The sequence below is a fragment of the Lupinus angustifolius genome, chromosome LG17 (assembly GCF_001865875.1).
Source record: "Lupinus angustifolius cultivar Tanjil chromosome LG17, LupAngTanjil_v1.0, whole genome shotgun sequence".
Lineage (NCBI taxonomy): Eukaryota > Viridiplantae > Streptophyta > Magnoliopsida > Fabales > Fabaceae > Lupinus > Lupinus angustifolius.
The window spans coordinates 4,126,076-4,145,508 of NC_032025.1; the positions used below are offsets into that span (position 1 = coordinate 4,126,076).

A 19,433-nucleotide genomic window follows, 5' to 3' on the forward strand; every position below is an offset into this window, starting at 1 on the left:
TATTATTTTTTCATTTGTTTTTGTATTACTTATTATCTCGAGAGAATCTTACTCTATAATATAGCTAATATAATTGATATCATATACCTTGAGCTAAAGAGAGCCACACGTTGAGTTAATAGAAGGAGAGGATATCTTATGTCAAGTTTGAGCCATTTGCATTTTTAGTAAAATTTAACTAAAACTAAAGAAGCGGGTCTTTTTTGCACATTCTACAAACATGGGAGCAAAATACACCTCTTTAAACATTAAGGGTTAAGTTGCACATGACCTAAACTTTAGGGTGCTAAATTGCATTTTCTATTTTCATGAATAAATATTGGAACATAATTAGAGGCTTTAATATATATATATATATGAATATATTTTTTATAAAGATGATAAAAGTAATTTGATAAACTCCAAAGATTAAAACTACTATGATTTTTGGAAAGCTATTTTGTTCCTACCCAGCGAGACAAAGAGACGCATGCTTGGTCGCCGAGGTAGGTCCCGCATGCTTGGCCCGCCAGAGTTGACCTTAAAGACATCCCCTGGCATGCCTTCTGTACCTCACCAACCCACCTGCTAGCACGACAGACAGATTGCAGAACGACTACCAAACCAGCCACAGGCTAAAGGACAAGAGTGGCACAGAGTACGGCCCTGGCAGACCGCCTGACACGGAAAAAGCAACCCCCGACAATACCCTTGGTCGGCCACGTGTTGCACTACCTGCCAAGAGCCCAAAAGTCAGCTCTCCCTTTTATAAATATGAGTCTCTACCAAGAGGAAGTATCTCAATATCTTTACTCTCTAACATTACTCACTCTATTACTCTCTACCTTCATTATTCTCATATTCCCATACACTTAGTTCATACACTGACTTGATCGTCGGAGAACCTTTTCAGGTACCTCCACCGGCGGGTCCAACTCTTATACATCATCTTGCTACTTCGACGTCCTTCCTCTTCTCCATCCTCAACAACTGATCTACTATTGTTCCATACCTTTGTGTTCTAGGAAAGAACATTGGCGCCGTCTATGGGAATCGAACCCACGACCATGAGAAACGAGTGTTACCTGGATTTAGAAGAAGTTGAAAGTAGGAAGAATCTCGAAGAAGATCACGCTTGAAGCAAAGAAATTGCGGAAAGAATTCAGGGGTTTTGGAAACACGTAAAAGAGGAAAAGCCACAAGGCACCCTCTATTTATAGAAGAACCTGGACCATGGGCCAAGTGGCCAGGCCCATCCACATCCTCATCAGGGCCGTAGAAAAACACTCAAGTGCAATCCGACGGAAACCCGAAAAACAAGGAAAATTCGGCGGAAACCAAAGGTCATGCCACGTGCTGGCATTTGAATGACCACCGGTCACTCCCATGACACGACAAAGTCCGGCGGACATCAAGGGTCACAGCAGATAATGATGAAACGTCCCACCCCAACTGATACGTTACCCAAGGTCATTAATACCTACCACGTGGCGCGAGGAACCAAAGAGACGCGTCACGAAATCTCAAGAAACACCTAGCTGCTCAAGTTAGATCAATACGCCCAGTTAGGCAATCACCGGGTCGAGGGGCATCTCTAACAGTCCTCGCCTGGCGCCCTGGCCAGCTCAATCAACGCCCTTTCAATCTCAGGTCGCCAAATCTCGTACAGCTAGACCACCCTGAAAGAGGTCGTTTGACGATCATTAGAGTCTCCCAACATGCCCGCCCAGCATCCTGGCAGACTGGGGGCAACTGTTCCACCACAAGTAATCCAAGTCGAGCGAGGCTCGTGTAGAGTCTCCCAACATGCTCGCCCAACATCCTGGCAGACTGGGGGCAACTGTTCCTACCCGGCGAGCCAAAGAGACGCATGCTTGGTCGCCGAGGTAGGTCCCGCATGCTTGGCCCGCCAGAGTTGACCTTAGAGACATCCCCTGGCATGCCTTCTGTACCCCACCAACCCACCTGCCAGCACGATAGACAGATTGCAGAACGGCTACCAAACCAGCCACAAGCTAAAGGACAAGAGTGACACAAAGTACGGCCCTGACAGACCGCCTGACACAGAAAAAGTAACCCCCGACAATACCCTTGGTCGGCCACGTGTTGCACTACCTGCCAAGAGCCCAAAAGTTAGCTCTCACTTATATAAATATGAGTATCTACCAACAGGAAGTATCTCAATCTCTTTATTCTCTAACATTACTCACTCTATTACTCTCTACCTTCATTATTCTCATATTCCCATACACTTAGTTCATACACTAACTTGATCGTCGGAGAACCTTTTCAAGTTCCTCCACCGGCGGGTCCAGCTCTTCTACATCACCTTGCTACTTCGAGGTCCTTCCTCTTCTCCATCCTCAACAACTGATCTACTATTGTTCCATACATTTGTGTTCTAGGAAAGAACATATTTGAATCTCAAAACTACTTGAAATAAGATTTCTCAAAGTTAGCTTACAAACATTGTAACCTTTCTTTTTAATTGATATAACAATCTATTTTCAATTTTTGTTCACAGATTGACTTTAATACCAGGGAGTAAAAAAACTGCTTAAGCTTATACTGCAATTAAAACTTATAAAATTATAATTAGTACTTTTCTATTAAATAATCTCTAACCAGAGAAAACTTTTTCATGCATTTTTGTTGAATAACAAACTTAAACACGCCCAATCACAACCGAGCACGTGTCCCAAGTGTCAACAACCCCACATACAAAAAATGGACAAGGATCTTGTCCCCAAACATATAAATATATCACAAAGCAATCACAATGTATATAATATCAATTAAAAAATTAGATATTTTTAATTTTTTATTATTAATTGTTGTGATTTGAAACAGAGTTTAATAATTTAATTTAATTTTCATCCCATAAAAACGTGCTGACAGAAAATTACAACCAAGAATCCACCTCAGTCCCTTCAAAAGACAAAAGCAATCATCCTATCACGTTTCCTCATCGGGTTTTTCGTCTTTGGGAATCTCAGCCTCTTACAACCCTAATCCACGTAATTCCGTTCCATCTCCCTACATCCTCGTACCCTCCAAATACCAACTTCAATACCCTTCCGATTTCCTTTTCCCCACAAACTTAGGGCTACCTACCCTTAACAATAATAAAAAATGAGTTTTCAGGACATCGAGTCCGGGAGGCCTTTCGCTTCACGGCGGAGCCTAATCAACGGTAAGCAGGACCCGACGCAGGCGGTGGCTTCTGGAATATTCCAGATTAACACCGCCGTCTCCACCTTTCAGAGGCTCGTCAATACCCTCGGTACCCCTAAGGACACCCCCGAACTACGCGAGAAGCTGTGAGATTTCGTGTTTTTCGTTACTTGTTGTGGTTTCAATTTATTAGTGGGATTTTGATTAAGTTTTATTTGTATCTGTTGTTAATTTGCAGGCATAAGACGAGATTGCATATTGGACAATTGGTGAAGGATACTTCGGCTAAACTTAAGGAAGCTAGTGAAATTGATCACCATTCTAATGTTAATGTATGTTTTTTTTAACTTTCTTCTTCAATTGTATGTGCAATGGCATTTCTCATATGTTCAATTTCTGTATTGCATGATGTCAACTATGTATTTTACTCAATTTGTTCCTGCCATTTCTTATAGGTCAAAATAGTTTCAGATTCTTTTAAATGAATGTCTGTTCTATATTTTTTACCGGGTAAATTGCGTCCACCTTTTAGTTTAGTTGGCCCAGCAACCCTTCTCTTTGAGACATTAGACATTACACCAATCTCCCTTGAGGTTTATCATTTATGGTATTATTAGGCTTACCTCCCCGCTCCCTTGAGGTTTATGTTATCATTACACTTTATCTCTCATCTGAAGGGTGGTATTAAAATTACACTGGCCACTTTAGGAGAGATGAGTTTAACCATTGATACAAGAGGGTTGTCAGGTGAAATTAATCCAAAACCTCAGGGGATTTGGTGTTACCTCCCCCTTATTGTAGCTGTATAGTTGGTAGTTATATGATGGATTATTGGGTGACATGATGTTGAATTTGTTTATCTTAAAATGTTCAATGTCTTTGTCGTATTTGCAGGTGAACAAGAAGATAGCAGATGCCAAGCTTGCAAAAGATTTTCAGGCAGTGTTGAAAGAATTTCAGAAGGCACAGCGTCTTTCTGCTGAGAGGGAAACGGCTTACACTCCTTTTGTTCCACAAACAGCTCTTTCGCTCAGGTGATTAATGAATTAAAGAGTCTAAATTCTGAAACAGTGGAAGACTGTGCCTTATGTGTGTGTAGCTTATGCTGTTGCAATTTGTGGAGTGATCGGAGTTTATACAATGAAGAATATCTTACTTTAGATGAACAATTATGCTTCTCTAGTGACTGCCAATGCATTGTTGCTAATAAATTATTATTACTTATGCACACCATGGTTATGACATGGATCTTTCTTTCTGGATTGCAGCGATGTAGATATTAGTTCTGATAAGCCTCCCGAGCAGCGTGCCCTTCTCATGGAAATCAAAAGGTGATTTCTATTATGTTATTTATTTGATAACGAATGAATGGTTTGACATTTTCAAAGTTTATTGCATTTTTTTCTGATAAGAGTTCTACTGTCCTCATCAAATTTGGATATATTAAAATAATATGATATATGATCCTACACAACAATATTTTGAAATGTAATTTTAGATCATATATCAGAGGTATTTGTTTGCATACTTGTTTGATGCTGGAATATATTGCTACCAAAAGTACCTTTATTTTTCTCTTGTTTTTGGTAGCAAGTCTGATGTAGTTGGCGCCATATAAATGACTGGTTTCTTATGTCATTAATTTTGATGAAAATCTTAATACAAATTTATATATTAGAGGGTTACTTCTCAACTTGAACACACTATTCATTTGTAAGTTAGATTAGGCTGAGATGTAGGTAGTCAATTGCGGATAGCATAGCGGCTGACCTTTGACACTATAATGGGTAGCGGGACAACATCTACAACTAAGAAAAAAAATAAGTAATTTATAGCCTACATATATAAATACTAAAATAGGTTATATTAAAGACACATTCCTCATTAATAATCTAGACTAGAGCTGTCTAAGTTGGAGGCCATAGCAGAGTTGAATCTCACGAAATTGAACCACGTGAAGATGATGTAAAGTTGGGTTCAATCAGTTTGATAATAGAATCAATAAAGAGATGACGGGACAGACAATTAGGGGCCAAGAAAAATCATGTTGAGAAAAGACAGGGCATGTTCATGAATTAGGAAGTCTTGCAATTTTGTTCTATTTTGATGAAGAACATGTAAGCAACCGAACATGTATACTGAAATTAGTAAGAAGAAATGTAGAACCGAGTAAAAATCACATGACCTAGGAAAATCAACGTGTTAAGTTGAAGGGAAAGGAGGAGAATGTTAAATTACCTAAAACCCTAGGGAAAAACCTGCTACCTATTAAGAAGAGGGGGCAAAAAAGACCTTTTCCTCTCTAAAATTAGGGTTCCACCTGCAGCAAAACATGTAGTGAGTTGTGTCCTGCTATTTGACCTGTCATTCAGCTGCTATTTAACTTGCTACCGGCACTACGGCCATCTGCACGCTATCTTTTGTGACATAATGGGAACAGCAGAAACCCTTCTACACTCTGCTGTAGCAGAGCTATAGCGTGCTATTGACTACCTAGCCTGAGATGTGTTGATAAGGAAAGGTTTTTATTGGTGGCACAAAGGAGTTGGCAACATGATCAATGGCTCGATCCTGTCACTCGTCATTACATTTGATGAAAAATTGAACACACATTTGTATTATAAGAAGGCTACTTTTCAAATTAAACAATTTCATTTGCACTTTTTTAGTTCCTCAGCTGCATTATTCACACTGCAGGCAGGAGGTATTATTCTTAGATAATGAGATTGCCTTCAATGAGGCTATCATTGAGGAAAGAGAGCAAGGAATTCAAGAAATTCATCAACAAATTGGTGAAGTGAATGAGATTTTCAAAGATCTTGCTGTGCTTGTCCACGAGCAAGGAACAATGATTGGTAACTTTTCTTTTAACCATTTGTTTTCGCTAGTTACACATGTCCTTGTATTAATTTAACCTTTTATTTCTCTGGACTGGTTCATGTTATTTGACGTCAAGAATTTCCATTTTGTAGACGATATTGGGTCCAATATCGAGAATTCCCATGCAGCAACTGCACAAGCAAAATCTCAACTTGCAAAAGCTTCAAAGACACAAAAATCAAATTCGTCTCTGGTAATATTTATTTTTTCTTATTCAGTTATATTATTTATTTTAAGTATCTTGGCATATCAAATTGAACTCATATATCCACATAGGACATTGCCCATAATTTTAGGAATGACCAGTCATTGTCATTCCGTTATGGGCTTTGGTTGCTTCCAGTATGGTTTTCGTTTTGCATAGTGCATACCATTTTTCTTTTTCCTTTTTAGAGTGGGTGATAGGTACCAGACTAGAAAATGTAGGAAACAGGAATGAATACAGAGTTAACTCTTTCAGCCCCACAAAATTCGAGAGTCCTGGCTCTCCCTCCCAACCTCCATTCCCGAATTCCAAAACTGTGACACTCTATTCTATCTCTCATTATATAATATCCTGCTAGTTGTTCTCAAAGTAACTTACAATTGGGAGTCTACTAATAGAGGGATTCATTTTGGAGCGGGGGTAGGAGATGGTTGTCCACATGGATTATGTAATGATACTTCCTGTTCAATTTCCTACTTCTGGGAGTTGATGTGCATCGTCTATCATGATCTTTGATGACACCTTTCCTTTATCATTTTAAAACTTCATGTAATTTTCTTGCTAATCTAGTATGTTCTATGTTTTTCCAACTTTACAGACATGCTTGCTTTTGGTGATATTTGGGATCGTGCTTCTAATCGTCATCATCGTGCTTGCTGCTTAGTCGAAGACTCTCGATTCCATTTTGGATCAAATGCATTATATACTTTGTCTGCAGATAGGATCTTCATTGCTGATGATTTCACGAGTGCTTTCATCTGGTTTCAGTAGATGATGTGGTATTTTCAACAAGTATACTGTGATTTTGGTGTGGGGTATATGATCTTGTCTCTCTTGGTGTTTGGGGGTTTTAAGGATGTGTCACAATGTACTTGTTGTGAGTTATCTTCTTGTTTTCTTACTAAAAGAAATTTTAATTCATTTGTTAAATTATGTGTAAATGATTGCCTGCTCTTCTTTAACAATGACCTGATTTATGATATATCTATCTATATATATGTGTGTATATTGTGTGTGTTGGTTAATACCGTTTTTTTGCTCTCTAAATTTGGACCTTTAAGTTTGCTTGTTTAGTCTTATCGAGAAAAAAATTGCTTGTTTAGCATTAACTGAGTAAACTGTTCACCGCCAACAATTCCCTCTAGGTTCAACATGTTTGTTGGGTATTCTTAACTCTTTAAGTTTATGTTGAATGTTTATTTTTAACAAGGGTCTGTAACTCTGTATAGCAAGTTTTTGCTGTTATAAATAAAAAATATTTGTTTAGTATTATTAAAAAAATGCCTGACATTATTCACCACTGAATATTACTCGTTTCCTTATAATTTCATTTACAAAATATTCAATATTCAAAGTAAATATGTTATACACTATTAAAATTTTGAGTTCATTTTTAATTAAAAGATGCAAAATACTAAACTTTCAATGAATTATCCTTAAGATATTTAAATCCTAAATTGTACTGGCTTGATTTCATGTTAGATTGATGTTAAGATTCCAAGAAAATGTGAAGTGGAAAACTTAATTTGTCTTGGTAACATATTGTCATCCATTCAGCAGTAACATGCCATAGGAAATGAGCTAGACTACCTGCTAGTTGTAGAGTACTAAAGTTTGCCTGCCATGGTCATGTAGTAAGTTTTTGAAATCATTGAGTCTCTAATTTCTAAGTTCAAGCCAAATGAAGAAAGATTATTTGCGCCTTCAGATCTAACTCAAAACTGCATTCACCATGGTCTGAAATAACAAAAGCCGAAGAGACTAAGTTTAAACCTCAAAAACAAAACTTGAAAACTAAAAGAGAAAAAAAAAACAAAATTCAGTGCACTTCATTCATGAATGACATAGTCACCAAGCCCTTTGCCAATGCAGAAACACTTTCTATTCACAAAAGGGTGGTGAAGAAGCTCTTTCACTGTTGCTCTCTTCCTCCAATCCTTCTCTACACACCTCCTAACAAAATTTTGAAATTCGGGTGATGCCTTCTCGGGCATCTCTAGCTTCTCACCAAAGCAAATTGCACACATCAATGTTGCCCAATCTGGTTTTTGCCCTGGACCAATCAATGGAAAATAACCCAAAAAACATTCCAACATTACCACTCCCATTGACCACACATCTCCTGCAAACTCATCCACATTTTCACCACCCCACCTTTCAGGATCAACTCTTTCTGGGCTCATGTAAGCACATGTTCCTGCATTTAACTCAGTTACATCAAATCTTCCTTCCACTATATGACTAACTCCAAAATCTGCAATCTTCAACTCTCCTTTATCATTTACAAGCAAGTTTGAAGGTTTTATATCTCTATGCACAATGTGCATGCCATGCAGATAGTTTAACCCTTCCAACACCCTCTTAGCCAACAAAGAAATCGCCTCCTCCGGAAGTCTATAGTTTTCTCTCAACACGTCATGCAATGACCCTCCTTCCATGTACTCCATAACAAAGCTAAGGTCGTTTCCATTTTCAGCTTCAGTGCAATTACCATTGTCAAAAACTGCATGACACTTTACTATGAATGGAGAATCCACACGTTTAAGAATCTCAGCCTCGAGTATCATAGAAGGTTGGCGTATGCCAATGCTATTCTCATTGAATCTTAGGACTTTCAATGCATAGAAGGAATGGTTCTTCTTGTGGTGAACTTTATATACCGTGCCACCATTGCCATGGCCAAGAACTGCAACTTTCTTTAGATCAGAAAGGTTCTTGATGCCAGGAGAAGAGTTTTCATGATTTGATGGTGATGGCAACGATGCTGGTACATGGATTTGGTGACATAAGTGATCAGATGATGGAGTTGAAGGTGGTGGCAATGAAAGCCTTAGGGCTTGTTGGTGCCTCCTCTCTCTGATGACCAATGTCATTTACCTTCTTACACTTGAAAACACTCTCATGCATATACAAAAATAAATGACATGGGGTTTAAAGAATATGAAAATGGGGAAGATTAGGTTAACAAATATTACACGTGCTTGACTATAATTGTTAACACATGAGAGTGCTGACAAGTGTAGCTTACCAGTGGTTGTGATAATTCTAGTTTGTTCCAAGATTTGGATGTGCTTTGTGCTGCCATTTGTTATAAATTTTTTAATAATATTTTTATTTCATTAATTTAGTTTCCAAATTTAGCAAAAACCCCAAATTTCATGGTTCTAATTAAACAACCCTGGTGTTTGTTATGGTGACAACAATAGTGTAGAAGTTTGTGATATTATGTAAAGGAATGATGTTGCGTTAGTTAAGATGCCTATAATCAAGTGCTAAGCATGCAAAGTAGTGACAGCCTGAAATAGAATAACTGAGCTGTTAGATTAGAACCCTTGCTACATGCATCAGTTTTTTCGGATCACAATCCGAATTGGAAGGAAAAACCATATAGTAATGTGATTTTCACTTAACAAATAAGCTTGTTTTGTTGCTATAAAAAGAAGAAATACAAATTCCATTTAAAGTTAGTTGAAATAGTTGAGTAGATGTTGGAGTTTATTGATATGTGTAATGTTGGAAGAGACAAATCTATACATATTAGTTTCCAATTATAAATTGAGGGACACTGTTGTGCACACCAAAAATAGTTTAGTTGAGATGGAGATTCAATAACCATCAATGTTTTTTGTGGTAAAAGAAATTTGGAATTTGAAGTTGCATGTCGGAAGTTAAACAAAAGATGTATCTTGAAAGTAATTTTCACCCATACATGAAACTTGTGCTAGTTCAAAATAATGGTAAGAAACAATTGTAAACTTTTGAAATGAAGTTCAAATCTTCTCTTGTTACCTTTTCTTTCACATGTTTATGTGAAAGAGATATAAACACAAGTTATAATGAAATTTCAATTTTTTTTAATGAACCTACAATTAATTTGTTGTGTTTATCTCTCTTTCATATGTCCTCCACATGACCGCATGTTATATTTTTAAGAAGATTATGATATGAACCAAAGCATGTATTATTATATAAGAAATATGGTAGCCCTATTACAAATTTTCAAGTGATAGGAGCCAGACTAACAATCAACTCATATTTGAGTCTTCCACTCATACTTGTTTCAAATAATACAAGTTTGATTTACTTTCAAAAGTAATATAGGTTCAAGTATTATATGTGGATAAAATCTACACAATAGATATACTCTTATTATATTGTCGAATACATCATCGTATAAGTTAAAATCAAAATAATAATTCTTTTAAAATAAAAAAAATATAATCAATGTCAATTATCCTCATTCAAAATAATATTATCATAAGTAAGAGTGAAAAACAAATTTTGAGAATCCAATTTTTTTAAAGTTTATTCAACACATTTTCAAAATTTCACATGTTAAAAATGACTAAGTTACAATAAATAGTTTGAGAAATTAAAAATAAAATTATTCATTTAAAAAATCTCAAACTGATTTTAAAATACAACTATTAATATAATGTAGTCAAATAATTATTAATATTTTTTTTCCTATTACTAATATATTATTCTTCACAAATATATAATTAACTCCAATCTGCTATAACCTATTTTGTTTACTATTACTAATAATATATTATTTTTATTTACTACTTTGATTTAAAACTTAAGGGATAAAAAACCATTTCATCTTTAGTATATTTTTCATTTTTATTGGCAAATTTAATTTTTAGAAATCAAAATAGTAATAGCAAAATTGACACCTGAAAGATTAAACTCACTCACCTTTTAATTTATCAGCGATCAATGCCATTTGTGTCTAAATTTATAAAAAAAAATCAAACTAGCTTATTTTGTTGATTTGGCAACAATATTGTTAATGTAAACATTTCATATAATTTAGGGAGTTTAATATAATAGTGTAAAGATTTATACACAGTCATTACATTATTTATCGTTTATTTACATTACTTTTATTTAAAAGTCAATAATACTTAAAATAAATAATAGATGATACACAATATAAAAAATTCTTTCATTATCGATACATACATCTTTTTCTCTAATTTAAAAGTTCTAGATCAATTTTGGATATTTAAATGTATTATGAAATAACTTTATGCTCATGGAAAGCATAGAGGATTTAATATTTATGTACTTAGTATAATTTATACATTCTCACTATATCATTTATCATTTAGTTGACTTATTTTTTTTGAAAAATCAATAATGACTAAATATGAAAAGTGCATATACAATAACAATGTATAGAACTTATATACTTTCAATACATATATTTTTTTCTCATATCTAAATGATTGTTTAATCTATATTTATTTCAATTAAGAAAATATCTCATTAGTTTAAAATTAGTTATTAGAGAATAAAAATTTATTTCAAAATATTTTCCCTTTATAATTCAAAAATAAAATATCTCCTCATTATTCTAGAAGATTATCTTCTTTAGACACTAAAATCATGACATATGTCATATTTAATTCTTTTGTATAAATATATTTCTAAAAACTAAAAAAATAGAAAACATGATATAATTTTAATAGCTAAATGAGATAACTTATTTTCTTATACGATAAAAAATATTTTTTCTTCTTATAGGTTTAATAGAGTATTAAATTATTATCTTTTGATAATGCATTTATGTAGATAATAAATTACAAGAGATAAAAATAAGGTTTAAACGATTAATTATGAAACATTTATTATATTTCTAAATTTTAATGATATTAATTATATTTATATTTCCTATCTTTTGGAGAGTAATTTTGAAATAGAAAGTATTAAATAAGTACTATTTCAGCAAAGAGTAACAAATACACTCTTCAAAAAGTCAAATAATATTAAGAAACTTTCCCTAAATTATTAGGATTTAATATATATAAATTGATAGTATAAATATTTTTTACATTATAGCTAATCATCCTAAAATATTGTCATTAATAAAAATAAAAGTAATTTTATCCAACAACGATGCAGATAATTTGTCATCAATAGTAGATAATTTGTCATCAATAAAAATTTATTTTAAATATTGTTAGAAGGAAAGCATCTACTTTACCTAAATCTTGAAATTCATTTTATCCACAGTTTTCAGTTCCACCTGATTCAGCACATCCACTATGTCTGTTCTCTCTATCTATCAGTATCTATCTTCTTCTTCCGATCCAATTCCATTGTATTGAAGAAAAGCAACCACATTTTCAGTTTCATTCCTCTTTCTCAAAATTTTCTTCTTCATTATTACACACATTTCATTTTACCCACACTCTAGATCTCTTTCATTTCGCCCATAACATTCATAAAATTGCTTCAACCCTATAAGAATCAAGATTGTGTCTCACCCTTACCTAAATGAACTTAAATTAACTACCCACTTGTTAGATTTTTAAAAAATCTTAACTTTTTGTCCAAACACTTATTAGGGTTTACCGAAATCTTGATTTATGGATCACACCCGAGAAAGCAACGTGGTTCAAATAATCGCCGGCGGTGAAAACGTGTCACCCTCCGGCTCCGGCGACCAATCTGTATGGGCAACCGAAGACGATTACAGATTCTTCAACAACGATGTTGAATCCACACCAAAGAGATCGAGAACTTCTCAGGATGCAACGGCGTCGTCTAGCAATAACCGTTCCAAAGCGATTGGTAAAATGTTCTTCAAGACGAAGCTATGTTGCAAGTTCCGCGCCGGCACGTGTCCGTACGTTACGAACTGCAACTTCGCGCATAGCATTGAGGAGCTGCGGCGGCCACCGCCGAACTGGCAGGAGATAGTGGCGGCGCACGAGGATGATAGATCGGTGCCGCCGAGGGAGGAGTTTCAGATTCCGTCGCTTTCAGGGTATTCAGGGGATACACAGAGGTCTTATAAGGGGAGACATTGCAAGAAGTTTTATACTGAGGAAGGGTGCCCCTATGGAGATAGTTGCACTTTTTTGCATGATGAGAATTCGAGGAATAGAGAGAGTGTGGCTATAAGTTTAGGACCTGGTGGGTATGGTGGTGGTGGTGGTGGCGGCAGTGGTGGTGGTGTTACTGGGAGTGGTGGTGTTACTGTTGCTGGGGGTGGTGGTAGTTCAAATTTAAAGCCTTCAAATTGGAAGACAAGGATTTGCAATAAGTGGGAGTTGACAGGGCATTGCCCATTTGGGAACAAATGTCATTTTGCTCATGGTGCTGCAGGTATGCCGCTACTCTTTGCCTTTCAATGTTTAATGAGGTTAATGTTAATGTTTCACCTGAATAAAGGTGTTTTTTTTTTGTAATTGTGAATGCCACACTCGAGTGAACCTTTCTAGGAATCTATACTATAATTTCCAGAATTTGTGTTTTAAAATTTTAGAGAGTAGATAGTTAGGAATGAATGCATTATAGGGATAGTTTAGGTAACATTTATATTGTAGAAAAGATAGTAGAATCTCATCTTAAGTGGTTGTGGCATGCTTGGAGAAGACTTATAGAAGCTCCAATAAGGACAATAAATCAAATAGAGGATACCCGAATCGGTAGAGGAAGACAAAGAAAAACTATAGGTGGAATTGTTAAGAAAGACTTAGATGTAAATGATTTGTCTATGACTTGGTTATGATAGGACATTATGACACCATTTGATCCATTTAGTGGAAAAAACTTTGGTTGTTGTGTTTTGAAACATTAGGGTGCTACTTAAAGTGTTTGTTTGTTGTTCCTCAATTAACACTTCTGAGCAGTGAGCAGGGTACATTATTATTTAGTTTTTTCACTTCCTAGTAGGAGTATTTCTCAATTAACACACTGTTTCTGGAATAAAAAGTGGTTGCCTACATCCCCGTAGTTCTCAGATAGGTGTCATATAGATGGAAATCGATCAAAGCTTACAATGATGCACTTTTTATGCTTACAATGATGCACCTTTCCATACACAGTGGAAACAACATTGAAAGAAAGGAAACTTCATTAGGACATACAAACGTTAACCATCTATTCTTTAAGCACCTGCAAATGAAGTTAGACCTATGTGAGAATCTGATTTAGTTAAGCACATAAGCATTATGTTTTCCACAACTAACAATTGCATAAAAAACCTGTCAAAATTATACACAGTATTACATTTTCATTATGTTTTCTACACGGAGGGAGTATTACATTTTGAGAGCATTTTCTGTGGCAAATGCCAAAGTTTTATTCCCTTACACTGCTTATCTGTCAAAATCATACCCAGTAAGCAATTTTCATAAAAAGCCTGACCCTGATATTATGACCACAGAATTGAGCCAACATGGTGGGTTTGTGGACGGAGAAAGTAGAGACACAGCTTCTGCTGGTACTCCTGCTGATAATGTGGCCGCATCAGTTATTCTGGTTGCCCATTCTGCTGGTACTCCTTCACAAAGGCCTTCCATTGTGATTCAGAGGCCAGGACAGAGAACTCATAAGAAGTGGAAAGGTCCAGATAAAATAAGTAGGATATATGGTGATTGGATTGATGACATCGAATAGTGTTGCAATCTCTGTGAGTTGGTAACAATGAAAATAACTTACCAGGACTTGTAATTCCCCCAATGTATTTATAACCTTGAAACTGAGTATGTAATCACCTTTGGATGTGATGTTATAATATATCTTTATGCTTTGTTGTCTGAACAGAAGAGCTAGGTTTTTGGGGCTCCTTCATTTTTATTTAAGATTTTCCATTCTTATCTTTTTTTATTAGTTGACATATGTGATGACTGATGATCCTTAAGCTTACAAGTGAAATCATCAGAGAAGTTTTATACTTAAAAGGCCTTTTGGAAAATCTGGTTTCTGACAGAATAAGTAATATGGTTTATGTAGCTGACTTCAAATGATGCTTTATTTGAACCAAAAGCTATTTAAGAGCTTGCTTAAGGGGTGAAGTTAGTCTGTTACTATAGTATAATAATGTATTTATTTTAGTCTCTATTACTATAGTATAATAATGTATTTATTTTAGTTTCACTTTCCTTGATATGTTCCCTTCCTGCTGCTGAATCTAGCAGTAGCTTTCTACCCTTGGCATCAAATTGTACCATGTTCTCCATCTCTTTCCTCAACTTACTCACCAAGTTTGTTGCACAAGGATATGATTACAATGCAACAAACACGAAGACTCACCTATATTGATTGCAGTGCAACAATCTCAGGGGGCACTACTTAAGTTCTTTTAATATATTTTTGGAAATGCTACTTATCCATGTATAGAAGAAGATTATAAATACAAAATGCTCAAGGAAGATGTAAATAAGTTCTTGTACATTTCACTTGTGAAGGAAACATAAAATATGAATTTCAACATTTTTAGGTGAAAGGTTTTCTAACCATAACACCCAAGCATTACATTATCAAGTTTTACACAAGAAAAATATGTGATTCCTTTAAAGATTTCCAAATCATCACATTGACCCCTTATTGGATTAGAACGCAGGCTGATTAAGGTTAATCACTTAATCCTCCTACTACTCAAGGTTATTTTCAAAGCATTTTTATTATTTGACATTTTCGTTATTTAACATCAAAGTATAAAAGATTCATGAATGTATAGTTTATTCCATATATTTTATTTATTTTTATTATTTGATATTCCAAGATCAAACAAGCTTTTCTCTCATGAAAAATACTAGTAATATCGAATAGAGATACTGACATGGGTCATAAAGAATTTTTTAATGGACCAGATTTCAATTATTTTTTAATAAAATAATGTTAAAAGTTAACAAACTAAATATTTACCTCATATTCTAGTAGTAATGGTTGAGACTTGAGACGATGAACCTGAAAAATATATCTAACTATCATTATATGCAAAATAGCGCAAGATCACCCAACCATGATACAGTACCATACCCTCGGAGCTTGGGATTGGGTTATTGTAACAATCCTAAAACAACTGCATCTGATGGATATATAGAGATAGAGCTAGCTGTCTGTATTTGCCATTTATATTTTTAATGGGAAAGATTGCAATCTAATGTTATTTACAGTGTATCTTATGAAGTCGATCCAGACAATCATTTCTTGTACATATACATTGTGGAAACAATTGATCCTATTTACAAAAGCAAGTACAACTTGAATGTGAGTTATAATAACTAAGCTCATTAGGATTTCAATAATTTTATTGTGATAACCAAATCATTACAATTTGAGGTTATAAGTTTCTTGAGATGCTTGGGTAGATAAAAGATGAAAAAAATAAGAGAAAGAGATAAATTGATTTGTTATAATAAAAGTTAAATTTAGATATTTAAATAAACTACTTTTTGGATATATCGTTTTGGAACCCCTGCTAGTTTTCGCATAAATCTGGCAATATGTGGCTCTGCAAAATTAGGCTTCTATAATAGGAATCAGACTTGTTCTAAATTTTAACGGCCTACATCGGACAAGAATTTACTATTCTCAAGCGTGTTCACAAGTCTATCCCGATTCAATCAAAATGAAGTAAAAATAAAAAAAAACGATTTAATTTTTTAACTAACATAATATATTTTGATTAATTCAAAAGCCTAAAACATATTTGTGGACAACAAATTCTTGTTCAGTTTGATCATCACACATTTGAAAAGTGGAAGGGCACCATCTCAAAATAAAATATTTGGAAATCTCGGCTTGCTAGTTTAGAAAGGTACCAGCAGGAACATTACTTTTAGAGATATGGTGTCTCATACTATTTATTTTAAACACTCAAATTGTAATATATGTAATAAAGGAAATGTGAAAGAATATAATCAATCAATAAAAGTTATAGACTTTGTAAATATACGTGAGTCAGATTGTTGTTAGTTTTAGTCCTATAAGTTTGTGGATCTACTACTTCAGTCGGGCCAATAGTAAATTGTTCTGATATAACCTATAAATATCGTTCACTAATGTAGGACTTGACTTGTAAGCATGACCTAATTTTCCTCCATCATTGATGAAATGAAGCAGCGATACCATTCTACCCTTATAAGATATTGTAACTTTTAATATTACTTTTTATGTTTTAATTTTTTTGTCATTTTAAGTTTTTAATATTTTAAAAATTCAATATGTATTTTTACTTTATTTTTTAATTATACACTCATTTATTACTTATTTTTCACCTCATATTTCTTCACCTCTTTTTAATTCAGTTTGCAAAGTGGATTAAATGGAATATTTTAGTTAATTTGCGTTAAATTTTTACATTATTTATTTATTTCTTAAACTATGTCTACAACCTTAAACCTAAGAAGACAAGGTATCATCTTCAATGAACATTTCTACTCTCTCATTTATGATACATTCAAAAGCTTCCACCCTTAGTGTGCAAATTATTATTTTAGGTCACACTTAGAAGAAATTATTAGATGATTCCTGACTAATAATGATGATCTTAGTCAAATTTCATAATTGATAATGCATTAATTACTTGAAATTTAATGGGTTTATTTCAACTGAAATATTGTTGGCATGATTATAATATTTCTCCACAATTAGAGACCTTTTCTCTAGAAGATAGGATATACTTGGGATCATTCATTCATCTTTTTATATGTTAAATGTAGCATATGGCATGCTTGTTTATGCAATTACACAATATTCGGAGTGTATAGTGCCCTCGTCTCGTAGACCACTCCAATAGACTAGCGAATTTGATTTTTCCTTTGTGGATTTGTGCTGTGGGTACTATCAACGTTGGTAAATTATTTCTTAAAATGTCACATATTTTCTGTACAAATGCAGCAATATTAGATATAGAGCGTAGAATAGTATCTATACTAGAAACAAATGTGGTTGTTAATGGAGAGAGAGTTATCATCATTGTCATTCTCTTCCTTTTCCCTAACTATGTTAATCTAACTCGAAGCAATTATAGTGAGATGATACCCATATTTTCAATATTTCCTTATGTTGTTCAATATAAAATCATTTTTCATATTTATGTTCCTATATTTAATTAATTGGAGATAGGGTAGATGCAAATAGATCCAACAAAATGAACCACATGCTGGATGCATGTTTCCTCTAGTATTCACTGAACCCAGACCATGATGGATATTATGTGTTGCATCATGTTTCCTATATTTGATTTAAAAAGATTGTGTTGCAGTATAACGGGAATAAATTATGTCCTTCTTTATGGGATGTTGTGCTGGAAAAAATGAACAACTAAAATGTGTCCATTTTTTGCTTCCAAATAGCACCATAAGGGCTTTAGACATTTATGTGTATATATAGGAATGAATTTTACATTAATAACATGAGTAACATTATTTACTATTGTGTTGTGAGTTGTGAATGTGGGTTTGAAAAGGAACAGTCTCCTCTCGTAGAGGAATTTTTTCCTTTTACTTTTAAAAGTTAAAAGTTAAAATGTAATCTCATCATAAATAAAAAATAATAAAAATATCATTATATCTTATTACTATTTTATTTTTAGAATAATTCACTATCTAGTGGGGAGAAGTTTGACTAGCATAAAAGATAATATATCATAATAAAATTATATGGAGTATGATATCTAATTGGTATCAGAGTTACTTAAAGAAAGAATAAAGAGAAAAAAGCTAAGCATGAACAATGTAATTTTTTTTTATAGTATCATTCATTTTTAATTATCTAAGCATGAACAATGTAAATTTTTTTATAGTATCATTCATTTTTAATTATCATTGATACTTAAAATAAAAGTTAATTATACAAATGAATGATAAATAATACATTAACTGTGCATAAATTGTTGTACTATTAGTCCATAGATATTACACTCAAAAATAAATACTTAGTTATTTGTTTTTTATTTAATCATGAAATATCAAAAGTGATGTTAATTTTAAAAAATTAACTCAATTTCCTAAGTGCATCACCTAATTATTTCTATTCCTTTGAGTTGGATGATCAAAAGTCAATAATTGCATGTTGGTTCCCCTTTTAAATGCAAATAATTAATATATGCATTATCGAGCCACATAATTGTGGATACCTAACCATCACTACTCCTTAGCCTAACTGTACTGTGTATCAAAGATGACAAAACATAAAATGGAACGTAACTATAGAACATGGAGGCATCTTATAATGTATTATAAAGTACGTATTAATACAGCTATATATGGCTTAATAACAATAAGCCTACAATTAACATCTGAAATAGAATATTAATTTCTTCTTACTTATTTATTTTTGTTGAGAAGGTCACATAACTTTTTTATGATAAAATATTGTACCACTGGCCTTCTATTATTCTTGTAACGAAACAAACGATGTTATGGGCAAGACTATATATTATAGGAAT

At 33.8% G+C, this 19,433-nt stretch overlaps 3 protein-coding genes across 4 annotated transcripts; 2 read left to right on the top strand and 1 right to left on the bottom strand.

Annotated features, from left to right (window-relative positions):
* On the top strand, positions 2,864 to 7,265 carry LOC109331810 (syntaxin-22-like). 2 transcript variants are annotated; one of them, XM_019566540.1, is made up of 7 exons: positions 2,864 to 3,299; positions 3,392 to 3,485; positions 4,048 to 4,187; positions 4,422 to 4,484; positions 5,851 to 6,008; positions 6,084 to 6,226; positions 6,837 to 7,265. In XM_019566540.1, the coding sequence occupies exons 1-7, from the start codon at positions 3,112 to 3,114 to the stop codon at positions 6,900 to 6,902; spliced, it is 852 nt and encodes a 283-aa protein (XP_019422085.1). In that variant the 5' UTR covers positions 2,864 to 3,111; the 3' UTR covers positions 6,903 to 7,265. The 2 variants fall into 2 exon arrangements, with proteins under 2 accessions (XP_019422085.1, XP_019422086.1); XM_019566541.1 differs by having other exon boundaries at positions 6,126 to 6,226.
* Positions 7,748 to 9,235, bottom strand: LOC109330741 (mitogen-activated protein kinase kinase 10-like). The gene has a single exon (XM_019565023.1). It carries the CDS (start codon positions 9,109 to 9,111, stop codon positions 8,068 to 8,070), a length of 1,044 nt encoding a protein of 347 aa, XP_019420568.1. The 5' UTR covers positions 9,112 to 9,235; the 3' UTR covers positions 7,748 to 8,067.
* LOC109330466 (zinc finger CCCH domain-containing protein 12-like) lies at positions 12,232 to 14,793 on the top strand. Its single transcript, XM_019564648.1, has 2 exons — positions 12,232 to 13,357; positions 14,421 to 14,793. Exons 1-2 carry the CDS (start codon positions 12,616 to 12,618, stop codon positions 14,651 to 14,653), a joined length of 975 nt encoding a protein of 324 aa, XP_019420193.1. The 5' UTR covers positions 12,232 to 12,615; the 3' UTR covers positions 14,654 to 14,793.